General features: G+C 41.7%; 1 protein-coding gene across 1 annotated transcript in view; it reads right to left on the bottom strand.

Moving 5' to 3' along the window:
- Positions 1 to 4452: 4452 nt before the first annotated feature.
- LOC124622845 (O-acyltransferase like protein-like) overlaps positions 4453 to 21233 on the bottom strand; it is a 304695-nt gene continuing 287914 nt past the window's right edge. The window contains exons 11-12 of the mRNA XM_047148636.1: positions 15348 to 15490; positions 4453 to 4599 (exon numbers count right to left, since the gene is read on the bottom strand). Of these exons, the coding sequence (XP_047004592.1) occupies positions 4453 to 4599; positions 15348 to 15490 (290 nt within the window). The remainder of the gene's footprint in view (positions 4600 to 15347; positions 15491 to 21233) is intronic.

The following is a 21233-nucleotide window of genomic DNA, read 5'->3' as shown; positions in this document are numbered from 1 at the left end:
TTCGTTAACATCAAGTACAGGTTTAAGTGTCAGGAAGTCCTTTCTCAAAGTATTTGTATGGACTGTAGCCCTGTATGGATGTGAAACATGGACGATAAATAGTTTAGACAAGAAGAGAATAGAAGCTTTCGAAATGTGGTGCTTCTGAAGAACGCTAAAGATTAGATGGGTAGGTCACACAACTAATGAGAAGGTATTGAATAGAATTGGGGAGAAGAGGAGTTTTCGGCACAACTTGACCAGAAGAAGGGATCGGTTGGTAGGACATGTTCTGAGGCATCAAGGGATCACCAATTTAGTACTGGAGGGCAGCGTGGAGGGTAAAAATCGTAGAGGGAGACCAAGAGATGAATACACTAAGCAGATTCAGAAGGATGTAGGCTGCAGTAGGTACTGGGAGGTGAAGAAGCTTGCAGAGGATAGAGTAGCATGGAGAGCGGCATCAAACCAGTCTCAGGACTGAAGACCACAACAACAACAACATTCTCCACACGTCAGGGTCACAAAGATTTCCCATTGAAAATCTTTTCAGCTGTTAGTGTAAAGCGAAAGTAAGTGAACCGTTCGTCTTACATTTCATTCTACTTCTATTCTGACATCATTTGCCAGTACAGAATATTGATGTGTGATAAAAACGTCCTTATGAAATCCACAAAGACTGATCGTGTGAAACGCAAGGCGCGCTGTTAACTCACGAATCACAAAATGCGGTCGATAAACTTCAGCACCGCCGTTTAATGAATAAAATACGAGCATACATAATATCTGACCGGTTTTGTTATTGTATTAAAGATATATTAGTAAATACACATTGTGCAACAAAATTAAAGGATCACTTTTCCGAAACCCCGTAATTGTCTCCCACGGCACCAAATTTCTACACAGTTCTGCCACGCCACCGTGTACGTGTCACACGATGAGAAAGACGTCACAGCCCCTCTTACCCACATTTCATCCCTTTTTTTGACATCCCCGTGATGGATGTCAGAACCGCCACTCCCAGTCTTCAAACAACTCTGTTTCCTTATATTTGGCCGAGAAAAACACTCCAGACACACTGCCGCTCGGAACTGACCAGAGAAAATTTCAGGGACTGGCATAAAGGGCGTCAATGAAACCAACCCTTTAACTGGGATTTTGATTCTCACGCATTTCCCGGTCGAAAACGACAGTCAGCAGTACGATGAGCAAGAAGAAGATGGTGTTGCCAACATTTGACACTGCTGACAGCCTCGACCATTTCAGTCAGGCTTTAACGACGTTTTTGGGCAGCACCCCCACTGAAGGTGGTCACGCCTCTTTGGAGTGCAGCGCGACCGCTATTTTTGCTCACGTATACAGGTTGGAATCGCTCAAAAGCAACCGACGAAATTTGAACATGATCTGAAGCAGGAAAGGTTGCGCGTGCTTTTTCTGCACGTCTGTTTTCCACGATCCTGTGACGTGATCACGCGGGAGTGCAACGTTAAAATGTGGGTAAAACGGCAAAAACTCTCTCTAAGACCTTACAGTTTGGCCAGACCCTCGGTGCTACCCAAGAAACTTTGTTGCGCGCGTTACAAACGTACCTCTAAGGAAGGTAACATCCCAGGGCTGTCGAAGAGGTTGCATAACCCTCAGGCTGCAGATCACTCGCCAGGCTAATTTCGTATCAAACTTTCTGACAGGTATATTTCTAACGTGTTCAATAAAGCTGCGTGGGTGACTGCGAAGGTGGTGGCGAAATGGTGAGTGTTTTAATCACGCACATATTAATGTTGCACTTCCATGAAATCAAACCACAGGAGAGCGGAAAACACAAGTGTAGAAGAAGCATAAACATCCTTTCCTACTTCGGATCGCGTTAAAATTTCGACGAATGGTTTTGAACGGTCCGTAGTGGTTCCAGCCTGTAAGCAAGAACAAAATCTGCCGTCGCGCTGCACTTCAAAGGAGTGCGACAACATTCAGTGGGTACGCAGCCCCACATATGTCCTTAAAGAAGGGCTGAAATATCGGATGGTGTCAGCAGTGTGAAAGATTGTCGAGAATATCTTCCTGATGCTCATCACACTGCGAACTGTTGTTTTCGATCGCGAAACGTGTGAGAATCAACGCCACGAGGAAAGACGTGGGAAATGTTTTCCTCGAGCACCCATAAGATAATGGAATGATTTCAAATTTTGATGTCGCGGTTCTGACCTGCTCCGCAGGTCAAAAGAAGATATGACATGTGGTTAAGAGGGGCTGCAAGGACCTTCTCATAGTGTGACACGTCCATGGAGGCGTTGGGTAGTACTTTATTTGAATTTGGTGTCAATGTGGCATCATTAAACCATCTTACAGCTCACAGGAACTTCCCAGTTATGGCATTTTCCTCGCATGATACGACACCTTGCCTTTGATGCATCTCACAGCTCGAGGGTAATATCACAGGGTAGTAAGAGTTTGCACCACAACAGAGGAACGCTGTAGGCTCCTTCGAGCTAAATTTAGAACTTACATGTCTCAGTGGGAGGCAGTTATGGGGTTTCGAAAAAGTGACCGCTTATTTCTGTTACATAGTCCCAGTTAACCGAGGTAAATCCTCGTATTTAAAAATAAAATGTCAAAGTACCTCATGGGAGTGTTACAGAATAATTACATTTTACAGAATAATTAAATGAGCTTGTGCATAACGTCGAAAGTCCCTTGATGCAGTTTCCAGATGATGTCGTTGTACACGTATACGCAGATCAGCTCGAACATTATGACCACCGGTCTACTGTGGGTATAAACCCGTGAAGGCGATAGCAACGTCTCCTTGCGAGTAACGACTGCTACTCAGACACAAGCACGGTGCACGTAGTATAAGTGAGCGTGCTGTCCGTGTGTAGAATGGGGAAGGCTCACGATCTATCGCGAGTTAGACCGAGGGCAGATTATGATGGCCCAGAGGCTCGGCACGAACATTTCGGAAATATCACGACTTGAATGGTGCTCGAGGAGTGCTGTGCTGAGTGTCTTCAACACGTGGCGAAATCAAGGTGAGACAACGTCCAGACATCATGGGGTTGCGCGCCCAGACATCATTACAGATGTCGGACACCGTAGGCTCTGCAGACTGGTAAAACAGAACAGGCGGCGAACAGTGGCGGGCCTATCATCAGACTTTATTTCTGGGCAGAGTACAAGTCTGTCTTAACACACAGTGCACCGAAACCTCCTAATGATGGGCCTCCGCACCCGACGACCCCTGCACGTGGCGACGTCAATACCATGGCATCGGCAACTACGACTGAAATGGGCTCGTGACTGTCGGCACTGGATGTTCGTGCAGTGGCAGAGCGTTGCATGGTCTGATGAATCCCGATACCTTCTTCGTCATGCCCATGGGATTACGCGAATCCGTCGTCTTCCAGAGGAACAACTTCTCGACACCTGTACTGCGTGACTGAAACAAGCTGTCGGCAGCTCCATTATGCTGTGTGGAACATTCACGTGGGCATCCATGGCTCCAGTGGAGGTCGTTGAAGATAATGCTCCATGTCACAAGGCTAGGAGTGTGATGGAGTGGTTCGAGAAACGCAGTGGCGAGTACCAATTGATGTACTAGTCGTCATACTCGACCAATCTGATCATTGCAAGCATTCACATCCAGTAACTATCGGGCAGTATGCGTATGAAGCGATTTGCAATGGTATGACTACATTGAACATATCATAGGAAGATGTCAGACAGGTGTAGTCCACCAACGAAAGTGGTGGGTTTGAAAGCTTTCGTTCGACCAATAGGTGAGCATTTCTCGCCAGTTTGGGATCGATACCTGATAAGTCTGATAAAGGAAATATAGAAGTATCAGAGAAGAACAGCACATTTCGTCGAAGTTTCGTTTAGTAAGCATGAAAATGAAACGGATTTGGTGGTCCAAGTCCAGTATCAGACGCTAGTGGAAAAGTACTGTGTTTCACGGTTTAGGTTGTTAGTAAAAATCCTAGAGCGTACGTTTATAGAAGAGTCAACCAAAATATTGATTCCCCGTACGTTTGTCACACAAAAAGACCGTGGAGGCAAAGTGGAAAGCTTTCGGTCTCACTCAGAAGCTTACCAACAAAATGGTTCAAATGGCTCTGGACACTATGGGACTTAACAGCTGAGGTCATCAGTCCCCTAGAACCTAGAACTACTTAAAACTAACTAACCTAAGGACATCACACGCATCCATGCCCGAGGCAAGATTCGAACCTGCGACCGTAGCGGTCGAGCGGTTCCAGACTGTAGCGCCTAGAACCGCTCTGCCACTGCGGCCGGCCACTTACCAACAGTCGTTTGTTACACACACCATTCACGACGGGAAAAAGAGAACGGGGAAGTAATGATACAGCAAAGTACCCTTCGGCACACTCCATATGACAGCTTGTTCATTATAGAGGTAGCTGTTGATGTTGTAATCGAACCGAATGAGGAAGAGAGAAGAGTAGTTATTTAATATCATTACCACTGAAGCACACAATGTGCTGCGTGCGTACCTCTGTTGAAGAACATGTGTCTGGTGAGGGCGAGCATTGGCGCCTCTACCAGGAGATGAAGCATGAGTGCCAGACCCATGGCAACCACGTAATCAGCGATCGCCAGCCACACCTACAACAAAATATCAACTCAGTAAGACGTCACATATACACTTAGCATTCAAAACATTCTCGTGTATGCACAGCACACTCGTTGTTACTTATCCGTCTGATAACGTTTGAAAAAGAACATATCTCATACACACCCACACCCACACAAACACACATACGCAGACACACACACACACACACACACACACACACACACACACACACACACACACATACACACATCATAATTTAGCCTGGATCAATTACTTCTAGAAGCAAAATTAGTTCCAAAATTCTAAGCATTTTGGAAAAGGTTTTCCTCGGTTATCAGGCAAATAGCAGGACACAATCTCCTTCCCGTTCTAAATACTCCTAAAGAAGATTTACTTTGACCAACCACCAGCGGGCTATTATTTTACTGAAAGGAACAGAATACAAACAGCAACCCATCCTACCTCGGGGATGATGGATTAAATAAGGAAAGAGAAAAACATACACCTTCTCAAAGGAGTAAATATCGTGTTTTTAATACTAGCTAGTTAACGGTATAACAAAAACTTACTTAAGTGAATGATATATAGAAATAGAAAAATCTTATTTATGTGAGATGAAATTTGAAAAAAAGAAGCTTTCTAGATTCTTTGTAAAATACTGTTCATAAAAGTTCCAATATTACAAGAAAACATTCAAATGCTATGACACTTACAGGACATTCAAAGTTTGTGATTTAATGCAAGTTTGCACATGCGTAATATGAGTAACATACTTCCAATGATTGTTTAGAACATATACAAAGCACCTGTCGTAGGTCTGATATACCAGATTTTGTTTTGTAAAACTGCGTATCCGACCTTCCTACATAATCGAAGCTCTGTTGATATGAAAGATCAATTGGGCTACACAAAGTAGGGATATCTCAGAAATCTTACTTTACAGACTTGGCATCTATAGATAAAACAGTATCCGTCGAAGACCTTTCGTTTCAACATAAGCATCACAAATGCTCACATTGCTCAGACCCGTGAGTAACACTTTACCTCCACCGGCTATCCCATGGAGTGAACTAAGAAAGATTTTTGTCCCCATTTCATGTATTCTAAGAGAGTCTGTCGAGGTTGAAAGTCAACAATAGTTTTAGGACGTACTAATCGTTGTTTCCGTCATCCACCATACCATTCACAGCCAGCTCACCCACTTCAGTAACACGATAACATCCATCAAACCCACCACGTACTCAGCCTCGTCCTCCGTATCTGTCTTCCCTCTTCTACGTGAATCGTCAGACACCTCATAACATTCCCAAAATCACATTCTTCTGAGATTCATCGCGCGAATTCATAAATTCCTTACATCCTGTAGACGTCAAGACCAAACTGATCCCGTATCTGTTCCTTATAAGGCGACGGTACTCCACCCAACATTCAGACGCCACAAACCCATCGTGGCTCCTTCCTATTGCTGCCCCACTTTTGGATCACAAAGCATAGCCTCCACCTGTCCACGCACCCCGTCCGCCCCATATCCCACTCCCAGACATAGTGGAGATTCGTATTGCATCTCATTTCTTCATCCTACTTTCCTCTCTTCCCAGCAGACAGAGTTAGCCGACACTAATGGACTTACCAGAGGCTGCTTCAACACATACTCCACAGCACCAACCGCACCAAAGCCATCTGTTTTTCAGGGAAGAATACCGGCAAAAGATATAATTTTTATTGAATTTCATTTTTATAGGAGACAGTATAATAAAAGTGACATACGACAAAAAGTAAAGAAAACATTATTTCAAAAGTACTCGCCATAGCTTTTAATACCTTCATCACGTTGTCAAATAAACGGCCAATGCCATCAAGGAGAAATATTTGCGGTTTTGTGTGGAACCGAGATTATAACCAGGCGTACACCTCTTCGTCCGCAGGAAATCGACGGCCAGCTCCAAAAATATAGAAATCCCATGGGGAGATCGGGGCCGTATGGAGGATGTGTAAGCGTTTCCCAGTGAAACATCTGCGGCATACTCTAAACAACCGTGGCAAATGTTGAGCTTCCCAAAGTGGGATAAGTTTTTTAACAGTGTGCAGATTGCTTTTGAAAAAATAAACAGATAACCTGCATTTTTCCGTCTGTCTCGTTTTCATTTGACTGTCCCTTTCACAATGACGGAAATGGAAATTATTATATCATGTGAACCTTGACCGAACTCAACCAAACTGATATTGCAATATTTCCATGTTTGTGGCGTATTTCATCCTTAGGCGAGCTTGTTTTCAGTACAGCAAAAAGACATTACCGCAACTGAAGAACGGTGTAAGTGCGTGGTATTTATTAAGTGGGTCTAACGGTACTGGAAATTTTCAGGTAGAGACTGCAACACAGTATGACCAGAGGAAGCACACGTGCATTTCATCACAATCTTTTGGCCTTGTGTGAAAGGTCGAATCACTAGTGTAAGGGACATGGGAGCATCGTACTGACATATTACGAAGACAGTAGCCTATAGCCGAATGACTGTAAAACGAGTGGTGACGAGAGGGACTCAGGGCAAGAGTGTGGTGAGAAGAGTAGACATGGGTCCTTCCAGAAGAAAAACACAACAAGAATGGTTCCTCTGATGAATAGATGTATGACAAAAGCTAAAATTAGACAGATTTTATTGAAAGTTGTGTTGACACTTCGAGTTGCCATGCGTCGGTGCCGCTGAAACCACACTACGGACAACAAAGACTTTCATGGGGTAAAGTCGTAACTGACTTGGAGATTGACTGCAACGATCAGAGTGACGTCAATGTAGCCAGAATCAGTAAAATATCTCAATACTTGGTAATCCTTGATACCTATAGATTTAAAACACCTTGAAACCTGGTGTGGGCAGCATAATGTAACATATACTTGAAATGTTTTGCTTGTGTTCCAGGCAGCTGGTTCTACTGTAACTTCGATTAAATCATATAATTTAAATAAAGGTTTCTAAATGATGTAGTAAACGGAAATATGAAAAGAAGTTACGTTTGTTGCTTCCGTCAGTTACTAACGCGAGCGCGCTTTTTGATTATCAAATGGCTCTGAGCACTATGGGACTTAACATCTTTGGTCATCAGTCCCCTAGAACTTAGAACTACTTAAACCTAACTAACCTAAGGACATCACACAACACCCAGTCATCACGAGGCAGAGAAAATCCATGACCCCGCCGGGAATCGAACCCGGGAACCCGGGCGTGTGAAACGAGAACGCTACCGCACGACCACGAGCTGCGGACTTTTCACTATCGTCCGCTCCTCAAGGCTGATACAGAACAAGACTAAACACTACAAAAAATTTTTTTAAAGTCCTCATCGGTCGTAAAATTAAAGCCAGGGTGAAAATATATATGAAGATAGTAACTGTTCTCGAAAGAACAGATACCATTGATGGCCGTGCAGCTTCTCTAGAATAAATGATAATTAATTGAAACCCTCAACTACCGACAGGTGTTGTTGATATACCTCGATGTGGGCAGCTGAAAATGTGTGCCCCGACCGGGACTCCAACCCAGGATCTCCTGCTTACATGGCAAATATCTATTAGCTGCATTACGTATGTATATCGTGGACAGTTGAGAATGTGGGTCTCACGGAAAGCGTACATGGGATACGTCCCTGCAGTCGCGCTATTAATCTGTGCCCTCGGTGGCACAGATCGATAGAGCGTCTGCCATGTAAGCAGGACATCCCGGGTTCGAGTTCCAGTCGGGGTACACATTTTTCAGCTGTCCCCATCGAGGTTTATCAACAACACCTGTCGGCAACTGAGGGTTTCAATTAATTATCATTTATTCCAAAGTGAAAACCCGATGAAGCTTTGCACAGAAACATTGCCAAGTGCCTATACTATGTGTGCGGCGCACCACACGACTCATTTTTGAGGACACAGTGAGGCTATAAAGATTTTTCAAACGATAGTCTCCTGCCCAGCGTGAGGTGCATGCTGTCACAGCTGAGGGATTCCACCTGATTTCATGCAGTCCACATAACATACTTGTAGCGCATGAGGACAAAGTGCAGCAAATGTTCTAGGAACTCACAGCGGCTGCAGCAGAGACACTCCTGCTGCGTTTTCAGTGTCAAGTGTTGCTCACACACCATATAATCCAGACATGGCCCCCACGATTTTCATCTCTCTGCCTACGTGAGCCACTGGACATGAGGATAGCATTTTGGCACAGACAAAGAGTTGCAGACAATCGTGGAGAACTAGTGGAAAGCACAGGCGCCTGCCTTCTATGACGAGATATTGAAAGTTGGTACAACGCTACGACAGATGTCTAAGCTGAAACGGCGACTATGTAGAATAGCAGCTGGAAGGTGTAGCTAAATGTTGCAGATTAGAGGATTTTTGATTTTCGATATGGTTTACATTTCGCAAGTGGTTGGTCACTAAAAAAATGTAGTTATAAGTCAAGACAGGTACAATCATGAACTCGATACGCTAAAACAAAAAGCTATGGCTAACGGTTATAAATCAAATTACAACGTTAATGTGTATAAAGAATCAAACAAAAGTGGATGAAGAGTGTAGATGATAAACGCAACATCCTCTCACTCAACACACACACACACACACACACACACACACACACACACACACACACAAAGAAATTTCTGAACAAATTGCTCGCTCTTTCCCAAGAGTAATACAAAGTTAGTCTTCTTACTGACAATCAACGTCGACATAAATGCGACAAAAATGAAATGAGAATAAAATACAATATAGCTCCTGTCCGAAATTTTTCATGTCCAATACGGCTGGATCATTTGATATCCTATTTAGAGTACAATGTAATGTAAGTGATGATAAAACAGCTTCCGGTTGACATTTGAAAAAAAATGCAAGCATAAAGTAGGATGCATATATAAATAGTTTGATACTCATCATTGTGTCCCTAAGATACGTCATTTGGGAACACTTGACGACCTTAAATTTCTTACTGATTTACAAAATTTCCATAGAAGTTTTCAATTGAACAAAGTAATTCGTATAACGAAAGTTTTTTGAAGTATTGTCCGGTCTGTTATGATACTTCTTCTCTTAATTCTCTTTTCTTTTTCCTTTTAGTGGGTTACTTTTCCTGCTATATAGCACTTGTCTCATTATAGTTTGTTTTACCAGATCTTTCACTGTCTGATCAGTGTACACACAGAGTCTTCTGTCTATAGTACACGTCCAGGTTACGTACGTGATTTTTTTGTACAAGATTTTACTTTGAGCAGATTTTCTTTCAGAAACAGTTTATATTATACATATTTTAACCCTGCAAATGTGATGCATGTATATTGTGCAAAACTTAAGAACAAAAGTATATTTCGCATAATGTGTCATTGCCCAATGACATAGCTCGATTAAACTTGCACCATACACAGAAGGAACTGCTGCATGATACTGAGAAGGTAAGTGAAAGAAATACGAAATGAAATTAACAGAAATGACACTTTTCTTCAAAGGCCATTGTGAGTTATGATGGTCCCCTGCACATTACAAAAGGGGGACTTGGCTTTTAATAGGGTGTGTGGTCATCACATAGACAGTAATGCATGCTATGCAATGCGTTCCCATTCTGGTCACAAGGTTGGTAAACAATTCTTGTAGAATGGAGTTCCCATCCGTCATCAGCGCTGTTAGCAATTGTTGGATGGTCGTGGACGTGCTCCAGTTTGCCTCCCAAACGCATCTTCAACGTGCTACCTGGGATTCAGGTCGGGAGAAGGGCAGGCCAGTCCATTCACCGAATATTCTCTCGTTCCAAGAACTCCTTCACCAGCACAATACGATGCGGTCGCTCATTTTCGTCCATTAAAATGACGTCTGTGGCCAATCCCTAACTGAAAGCCTCACACGGGGAAGTTCACTTTCAAAATAACGTTGTCTGATGAGAGTACCGTGTTCAAAGATATCTACGAAACATTATGGCTGCAAAAATCATAATAGCTGGATCACCGAAACGGTCGTTCTCGACAAATTTCCTGGACGCGTTGCGTGTTCCCACCTCTAGTCATATGAGGGTACGTCCAGCAATATTCCTCAGATTCAGTCTGTCATCCGAGAAAGTACGGGGCTCCACTCCTCAATGGTCTAGTCCCTAACGCTCTTGGGACCATCGCAAACGGTGTCACCAACGTGCGCGCCTCGGCAGAACACAGTGTACTAATCGTCGTCAGGCAAAGAGACCCCCCCCCCCCCCCCCACGCAGCCGACGTGCCATTGTGGAGCATGAGATTGCATGCCTTGCAGTCCTGTTAAATGTGGTAGGAACTGCACGCACTGTTTGACGCTAGTCCTTTCATGCCTGTTGCAGAGTGTAGCGACTATCTGATGCTGTAACTGACCGTGGCCGATCAGCTTCTCTCCTCCGGGCAGTAGTGTCTGTGATAGGGAAGGCTCCCCACTCATGTGAAACAAAGGTGTGAAGAATACCGAACTCTCAGGCTACACGCGTCACACTTCATGCTTTTTCCAGTTTCCCGATGGTTCTTCCTGTGTGAAATCATCCAATTAGTGTCTCTGGGCCATGGTGTAATGAAGAACACTACTAAAGTGCAACATGTCTGCCCGCTGATTGACACACGCCATTTGGTCTTACACCAATGTGACGTCCAAATAGACGTGCACTACTGGGAAACCTCTGGCGACATACTCTCGCACATTCAGTCATAGCCTAGGAGTAGTTAATATTTAATTAAGTTTTGCTGGGTATGTATTAGATGCTCACTGAGATCCAGTGTAACAAAATCCACGCCTTTCTCCTGCTTTGTTAGACCTAGAATTCCATACTGTAAATAATTTCCGTGTAGCCACAGAATTCGTATTAAAATAAGGCAAAGTATTTGCCTGAGAGAGCAAAGTGCCTGGAGTTACAGACATGGAACGTCAATGGAGGCGCTGCATCCCACCAGAAAGTTCGATTGCTGTAGGGTACTGAAGAGCCATTGTATTCCTGATGGGCCGAATAAACACACACCGTTTGTTGTTGGTCTGAAGGACGGTCATATTTTCAACATAAATGCGCTAATCGAAAGTTCCTGATAAATGGGCGACTCGACTAGACACTGGGTTTAAATGTAACACTAGATAATACAAACTTGCTTTCAGAGAGGAGCTTTCTTGGCGAGTGTGTAGTGATTTCAGCACGAGGAAAGAGGGAATTCTGAAACAACAAATAGTTCTTACCAAATAATTCGATTCGAAAGATAAGAAATCCAAATTGGTCAACAAGGTGAACGGATATGCTCATAGAAAATTTTGAAGAATGGTAGGGGACAGATGCTCCTAGGGTGTATAAGTTCGCTGCTAGCTGCTGTGGGAGATACGTGCCTGCTACGCCTGCATTTGTTGGGAGGTCATAGAAAACTTTATTTGTGCACATTAGTGATAATTGGCTATTACGTCATACTCAGTAAACACCTTTCCCATTCCGATGTGACTGCTGTAACGCTCAATATCTGTTGCTGCTATCAGGTGAAAGGCACGGATGACAACCACCAACTATGTCTATAAACCAATCAGAATCTGGTGACGACATGCATTAAACCACACCAGTAAAAGTCCATGTCACAACGATTTGTTTACCTTCGCGTAAAAACTAAAATCTAGGAAAAGAGATTTCGAGACAACTGTTAATGACTAGCTATTACCTGTGGCTGTTTCCGCAAATCAGTAGTTTTGTTATGATGACTGATAGTGAGTAAGTAAACTATCTTGTGTGTAATGACACCAGCTGTCCTCATGTGTGTGCCTGTTTGAAAGAGGTCAGCTTATGATGTGCAACCTCCCCCTCTCCTCCCCTCCCAAGCTATTCAAAGCATAAAGTAGCGGCATATATAGCGTTGCTGCGCAGCAGTAGATGTGGAGCTTCACGAGCAGGAGCGCAAATCTATGCACCGGGCTATAGAAATAGTTAAACATTATACAACATGTACTTTATGCAACAAATTTGATAACTTTTTATCATGCTTTATGTCCATGTCCACAAGTGTAAAAAAACCTATTCCATTCCCCACTTCACCGTCATAGGGATGGATATTTTTTTAACTTTCTAAAGTAGCCTATGTTCTGTCTCACTGTTCCAGTGAACTTCTTACGAAACTTCGTTGAAGTCGGTTCGGCAGTTTAGATGTGACAACTGACACAGCTTATTTTGCACATAATAATAATATATGAGTGTAAATATGGTTTAAGCACATTGAAGAGTGGATAAGCATTGTATTCATTAAATTTAATCATATCACATAGCACATATCAACCAATTAAATCATATCCAAAAATATGATTAATTCAAAAGTCAAAGAGTAAATAACTTTTTCAAAAAGTAACTCTTTTTCTCTAATTCGCGTAATGTTCCTTTAATCAGTAACTGTCTTCCACTACTCACATTGTAAAGTAGTCATATTTTTACTCAGGGTTCAAGCTACCACTATACCAAATTCCATCGAAATCTGTTAAGCGGTTTAGTCGTGAAAACGCAACAGACGGAATTCAGTTTCTCATTTGTAACATTATTAGTATGGATAAAAGTTTAAACTATGACATCTTTTTTTTCTTTCGATTCTGATGAAATAAAGCCTACAAGTTGCCCCAAGCAACGCTCAAGTTACCTGTGAAAATTCCATGAAAATTCCCTTAGTAGTTTTTGACATTAGCTTGTTCAACCGCACACGCGTGACCCTGTTACAGTTTTATCACTAGTATAGAAGTGCGCTTTTTGTATTTTTTGCAACATATTAATGCGGAATGTAGTCTTCCTCTCTGAATTGCATAAATGAAATCTTCTCATTGCTACAACACACCATGACTCCGCTGATAACTGGAGAAGATTTCGCCAGAAATATTAATGGTTCATGGTTGTATTTTATAATAAGTAATAGAAATAAAGGATTTTTGATCTCAAAGGAGAGTAATTTGTGAAGATAAATGCAACTAGAATGTATTTTATTTACTTTTTAGGAATTTGAAAAACTTACCCTTTTATTTGTTATCGATAGAACATGAAACAAGTACAGGTACTTCTTGATGATAAGTACAATATAAGAGAATTAGCTTCGAAACGTAGGACACTTCTAATCACTTACTACATAAACGACGCCCAAAATGGAACATGAGGGTGTTTTTATGATGCCAACTCACTGCTCGCCGGCATGTCCCTACAATGATGAAACAAACTCGCTGAGTGTAGCTGGGGTACATTCAAGCTGCAGCCGCTCTGCTGGCAGGTTGCTCCTCCATTCTGGTACATCGCATCTCTCTGCTGCCAAGGCAGTGTTGTTGCATTTGCGCTGCAGCCTCGGTACTGACACATCGCTGCTTGCTGGTCGCACGAGGAACCTTTACCCTGCGGCTGTCCACATTGCTAGCTGAGTGGATTACTTGCTGCATGTGAAGCGAAAACTATGTCCTACGCATCGTCTAACGACAATAATACTCGATCGTTCATGCCAAAAATGTGGTTGTTTACAACGAGGAAGAAGAAGATGTATGTATGCACATTTTGAATGTAGATCGTCCCCACCGATCATAGTTTTACAAGTTGTAATAAGAGTTCAAAAATTGTCCAGAGCACTTTTTCAAATAGTTGCGAATGTTGTAACAAATGTTCCAGTTTATTTTAAATATTATTGAACCAGAATAGCATAACATACGAAGAGTCGACCCACAAGTACTGGCGTAATTTGTGTTGAAGAGCAATTTACCGACCTATTCATTCTGAAGTAATATTCAACAGTTTTTAACAACATCTACATCTTACACTACATCTGCCATATTTAAATTTTTGTGCTGACATTCTAACGGAAAAAAGGAAATAACATAAATTTTGTGAAACTGAGGAAGTAATGATGAAAAATTGTTAGACCTACTGTTATCCATCAAGAAACGGTTATGTAAGCTGTGTGTTTGTGGTCCCAGATAGCTTTGTGTCCAAAGATGGCTGAAATAATTTCGAGTTTACAAATCATTACTTATAGTCGTCAACAACATTAATAACTTTGTGTGATAGTTTCATTGGTGGTAAGTTACACACAACCTATCTCTCAACAGACTACTTAAAATGTTTGAAGTGCCAGTATTAAGTGAGATTTCTAGAAATGTTATTACAGGTGTTGAAACCGCGCAATAAGGAGCCGTTAAATATGGCTCTGCTAGCTTAAAGAAGCCAATCACGGCTGAAGTTTCGGCCCGAATCACAAACCAGCTTGGGTAGAATCTTCATTTGTTAAGCTGTTTAGGTTCAACAATATTTAAACTAAAGTGGAATATTAGTTCTGACATTTTCAATTAACGGAAAAAGTGCTCTGGATAATATCTGAGGTATTGTTATAACTTGTGACACTTTCTGAAATGTGGACGATTTACATCAAAGCATGTGTACATCTCCTTCATTTCCTCGTTGTTAATAAGCACATTTTTAGCATAGACGACCAAGTATTGTTGTCGTCAGATGATGCATAGAATACAGTTTCTGCTTCACAAACTACAAGTAATTTAGTCGACTAGCGATGTGAACAGTTGCAGGGTAAACTTTCCTGGCAGGAGAATCAGCTGCTGTGCCCACTGCGAGCAGGGATGTGTCAGCAGCACGGCTCCAGCACACATTTCCCCTAACTAAAAACCCTCAAGATTATCTGATACATCTCACCGTAGTGTACTGCCACATTGCACATTACAGTATGCGATCCATGCAAGAAGTAACAAACCAAATAAAAATAAATAGCATTCTCTACGTTTTACTGACAAGCAACTCACCACGTGGATGTGTGACAGGTATTCCGGTGACCTCGCAGAGGCGTAGTGGACCATCTGCGCGACGGAGTGGGTCAGGTAGAGGCAGTAGGTGAGGCGGCTCGGTACGCGGAACACGGGGTGCGACAGGATGCCGTCCACCAGTCCTGCAAGCACAGGCCACGTCATTCTGCAGGTGGCTATGGTCTGCCCTCTAATCCCTGCTGCCATCTGCGTTTCTAAATCATTTTAACGTCTTCCCAATGAAGGAGCAAAACGACGTCCGTTGCCGAAGAACTAACGGTACGACACAGTACGTTCTTGTTATATTCCATTTTCTTCGAGTGCGCTCGAATTTTCACCACGCTACCCTTAAACCAGATTTACTTGTAGGTTGTATATTATAGCAGGTGAACGTCAATGTTTCCTAAATCGAAGTTAAATTTCTTTCACTTTACTTGTTCAACTAAGATGCTGTTTGTTAGACCTGGTCTGATAGCCAGTCGGAAATTACATGAGCAAAATAAAAGAAAGAACAGTGGAAGGCAAAGAGAGTTACCCATGATCTGCAAATAAATACACTGAACACCTCACAACAGTGTTATTGAGAAAGGAAGTTTCCCGTTACAATCATAAGACACATTGAGAGTCGCTAAGTGTGTGGCAGTGAGGACACATGGGGAGTGGAAAGTTAAAAATCAATCCTTCTTTTATAGTACTTCCTTCATCTGTAGACTATGGTTATTATTTCTGCCTCCAGATTTTTTGTTAAGAGGAACGATGGAGTGCCTCATATACAGTGCCCCTTGCACAACTGATGATTGTATGTATCCGCAACTGCATGTTTTGGTACCACTTGAAGTATCACATACTTTCCATAATCTTCGTGTTTTCAAACAATTTTACCAGGAGTAACACGTAAATGAGATGTTTCTTCAGTATAGTACTAATGAAAAGTATGAACCATCCAAAGCTACAGACACATATGATGTTTCATTCTTTGTATACTACCATAGTCATATGGCTATTAACAGATTGCTTTTGATAACAGTTTCTCTACTCTTTACGCTTATCTTAGTTGCAATGCAGTGATACTACCGATGCACGCTGGTAGTGCTATCCCATAACGTCATACTCATCCTCAGTGGGAAGACCAAAGAAAAGAAGAAAGTCTTGCGTGACGCGTGATGCAACAGGAACTGTACCGCTGGAAGAACACGTCTTCCTCGTGTTGCAGGAACAGTTCGAAGGTGTTCTGGATGTATCCTGCACTTTTCGATGTTCCCTCATTTAATTCGAAAGCTACGTTGCCATTGTAGGCTATGTCTCCCGAAACCGAGATGCTCAGTACTTCGCTGCCAGTACTGGTACTTTCTAGTTACCTGGACGACACACTACTCACAAAAGGGCTATGCAGATACCTAAACAGAATATGCCCTCGTAACGAGACTGAAAATTACATCACTGATACACCCAGTTCTCTCACTGCACCACTACAGGAAGACTGCACATTTTGTGAGAGGAAGTTTATCTAGCTGTACGCTTTTTCGTGATTCAGTTTTGAACAAGCGCTTCCTGATGGGCCTGGGTGACGCTTTAGATGCAACATTAGTCCTGACTTGTGATCCAGTAGCCGTGTGATCGGCAATGGCTACTCAACTGAGCCCTTGGTTTGGGTATAAATCTGCTTGCTGCTGCCTTCCAAAGGATGGACTTCAGCCATATCCACCTTCCTCTGTCCACTGGCACCAACACTGACACACACATGACAACCCACAATACAAACATACGACAATTTCTGAACCGAACTCGATGACACCATCCCAGTTCGCTAAGGAAGCGATGGGTAGGTGCCGTAGAGCAAATCAACCACATCCGTGAGTATTCTTTTCTTCTCCTCCCTTCGGTATAGGAGGGCTATTCGGAAAGTAAGGTCCGATTGATCACGAAATCGAAACAACAGCGAAAATTTGATGAAGCTTTGCGTACATGTGTTGGGAAATGTCTCCAGTATGACTCTCGGTCGCGTCACATTGCTTTTTTCAATTCAGAGCACGCAGTGATCACGTTAAGGTGCCTAGAGCAATAGTGTCTCGCACCATATATGGGTGTCCGTTGCGATGTTTCGCCTGATTTCATGCAATCCCACATAATGTACTTATCATGCATTTCCTTCTTCATGACATTTCTCGGCCGCACGCTTCAGAGGCAATGAGGTCGCCCCTGCAGGCTTTACGATGGGAAGTGTTCAATAATCTACCATATAGCTCGGACTTGCTCCCTCTGATGTTCATCTCCACTCACATGAACCACTGGCTATGAAGACAAAGTTTTGGCAGAGACAACGAATTGCATATCAGCTTAGAGAAATGGCGGGAAACACAGGCGGTTGCTTTCTATGACGAGGGTACTGGTAAGTTGGTAAAATGCTATGGCAGATGTCTAAATGGAGATGACGACTACGTAGAAAAATAGCTGGAAGGCGTAACAAACTGTTACAAATAAATCGTTTTTGATTTTCGCTGTGGCTTCCATTTCGCGACCGATCGGATCTTACTTTCCAAATAACCCTCGCATATTAAAATTCTGCTTGTTACAACCTCTTAGTTAAATTTATTGATCCTTCCGCTTTTTCCTCCGTATTACTGAATATCTTCCGCCCGCTGCATGATAATTTGTAGTTAATTTGATATTATGTCGTCTGCCATTGTTATTACATATTACTTCCTGTTTTTCCTATATTCTCTAATCTCCTAGTTTAAGCTTTTCCCTCCCAGAAGTTCTGTAATGTCACTGTTTCTGCTCATGTCGCATAGTATGTACCCAGCTTCTCTTACTAGAGTTGTCGTCTCCAATGCTTGTATTCTTCTTTCATTTTTTTTTTTTTTTTAACAGTCTGCGACCCACTTCCTCTTGTCGTGATTCGTACTGACATAATTTGGTAGCAGTTAAGTAGAACTTCCTTCCTTGCTTTAGTTCTGCTGACGCTGCCGAGTGTTCCATTAATGTAACTTAACCTTACTACTTTTTTTTTTGGCACATCCATTTCCGTCGTGACTGAGACAGTATTTCCTAAGAAGTAGAACAAGTTCCCTCTTTCTATTTTCTTATTATGTGTTACTATTTTGGTATTTTATGCAAGTCAGAAACTATAGTTCTATACATCGAAATAATCAGGAAACAGTTGTTTAACAGAAATTTCATTTCTTAACTGTTTCGCCAACAGGTGATAGGTATAACCTTCTGAAGAAGGGCACTAAGTGCCGGAAACAGGTTAAGAAATTGATTTCTTTTATACAACTGGTTGCTGATTGTTTCGATGTACTATTAGCCTGTTATGAAATGGCCTTGGAACATCAAAGCCATAATTTTTTTATATATTTGAAGATACTAATACACTATAAAACTTAGCCGTTGCGGATAAAATGTGAGCAGCTGTTTGGATTGCGCTGTCGCTGTCATAGTCACAATTTCATCATCAGCTTAGAGTATTGTGGTATAATGATTCCTTTCATTGAATTCATAATTATAAAAACTTAATTTACTTATCCATTGCCTCAGCTTCACGTCAGTATGAATATTAAAACAACCTGAGGGAAACTGTATCCCTGTATTATTCCAAAATTTGTGCAGGTCTAAGAGTTTCCATTTCCTGCAATAACAGTTTCTCAGTTTCGTTCATGTTTTGCTACTACCTTCTTATGTGCAAAAGTATTCCCCTTTTGATCATTATCTCCCATAGATTTTCCATCTTTACTTAATCGAAAGCTTTCATGCAGCCAATGAATAGTAAAAGTGTTTCTTTACTGCACTGTCTGTGTTTTTCAATGATCTGTCTAATAGTGGACATATTGAGTGTGAACGTTCTGCCTTGCCATGGCCCTTTTGCTCTTCTAGCAGAATACTTTCGACAATTGTTGCTAATCTCTGTCTTACTATTTTAGAATATTATATTTTATACTCCGCGTTTAGCATGGAAGTTCCTCTATAGTTTTCACAATTACTTCTGCCTCTTTTCCTATAAATAAGGATTATTGGAGCCTATTTCCAGAAACCCGAAATTTTCTAATTTGTTCAGCGTCTGTTAATATAGTCGAGAAACCTGGATTTCACTGCTCAGTTAATCAGTTATGTGTTAATTCCATCACTGCTCATCGTTTTTGATTTTTCATTTAACATATTACTTCTTCTAATTTCTTCACTTTTTTTGTATCAATGTTGTCATTTCTACTACTTCGGGCCCTTCATTTTCATCAAGATTTTTGTTTACGTTGTCTCCTGTTTTGCAAAGTTTCTAATAACGGTTCAGTTATTGTTTATTACGTATCACTTCTATTCTCGCATCATGTCTTATATCTTTATTCAAGTTCTTCATAATTTTATAAGTAAGTACCTGTCTAGAATGGACATCGATTTCCCCTTCCGAAATGAATCCATTCCAGCCTTCCTGCTTAACTTCTTGACATAGTTCTTTATCATTAAAGATTGTATTTTATATTCCTCTCTATTTTCAATCGTTCTATTGTGTAACCACTATCGGCGTTTCTAAGTTACTTTCTAGGTAACACGTATAAACAGATAACTGAACATGCACACTGTAGTCCTGCTTCTGTCCGAGAAGTGTAATCCAAGAGATGGTGGTAACTCCATCTCCGGGACTTGATCAAGGTTTACGTTGAGATTTCCCTTGGTTGTAAAGCAAATGCCACAACTGGATATTTCCTCCCAAATACTGCCAGTTGGTATTGTCTGTGCCCCACTACCGGCTTGCCTAGTAGTCGGCTGAGAAGAACCAGATTCTATGATGGGTCTAACAGCTTCTTTGTGGTAGAGACTAAAACAGAACAGGATAAGGAACTATCGCAGTTTCCATTAACCTTGTATGTCGATCCCAACAGCAGGGCACTGTTCCGGCAGATCGAATGGAGGCTTAGCGTCTTCATGTACAGTGTGCGCACACCATTGTGCACTGAGTCATTGCCTGTTTTACCCTCTACTAAGCCTGTAGGAAAAGTGGTGTTTCTGTGAATTGTGCAAAATTTACTGCAGCCAACTACCCTTCAATAATTTATTCACTATCGAACAAGTTCCGAGCGATCAGTTGTCATTGTACGAAAACAGGGGTATTTCAGGAACAATTTCCATAAAATATCAAGAACTATTGTTGAACAGAAATATGATAAATGTGACATTTAAAAATGGGATATGAACTCTCTAAACTAGTTACCTCATAAGTAAACTCGCGAGACCTGTTACCAACCTTATTTACGAGGAATAATGTTCTGAAATCTATAAAATATATTTAAAACAGTAAACTTTCAACAGTGAAGGATACATATGAAATACTTTTAAATATACATTAAATAATTATAGTATAAAATTAAAGTTTATTTGTGTTATGACCTTCTGAGAAGGTTAAAATCCCCTCTGCAGGAAAAGACATGCATTACGCAAGCAGAGATCTTTATAAACTCATCTCGTTTCGCCGATTAATAATGTACATAAAGAGATAGACTGTGGGACCCAAGTTGATGCCGATAAATTTCTATGAAGCGTTCCTGTCAGTTCTAGGAAAAAAATGCTAACATCGGACCGACTTCGTAATTCTATGAAGACTTACGGAGCTTAGTTACGTACTAAACGGAGATATGATTAGACGCTAACGTAGTTCGGGAGTACTCCAGTGGAATATTAAAGAGCCAGAACGTCCACGATATACAGAAAGAGTCAGGGAGATAAGTACATTCTTTGAAGGGTGATAGCATTGAGGATTCTGAACAAAAAGCTTCAAATGAACATTGCCCTTTTCTTAACCTTATCCAACACACATCTGAAAATCACGGGCGTGAGTCATATGCCCTTCTTCACCAGTATTGATGACTACAACCAAAGCGATATTAGGCAACGTAG

This window comes from Schistocerca americana, chromosome 7 (genome assembly GCF_021461395.2).
Source record: "Schistocerca americana isolate TAMUIC-IGC-003095 chromosome 7, iqSchAmer2.1, whole genome shotgun sequence".
NCBI lineage: Eukaryota > Metazoa > Arthropoda > Insecta > Orthoptera > Acrididae > Schistocerca > Schistocerca americana.
Note: the sequence above shows the minus strand (reverse complement) of the source record. Positions and strands in the feature narration are given on the sequence as shown.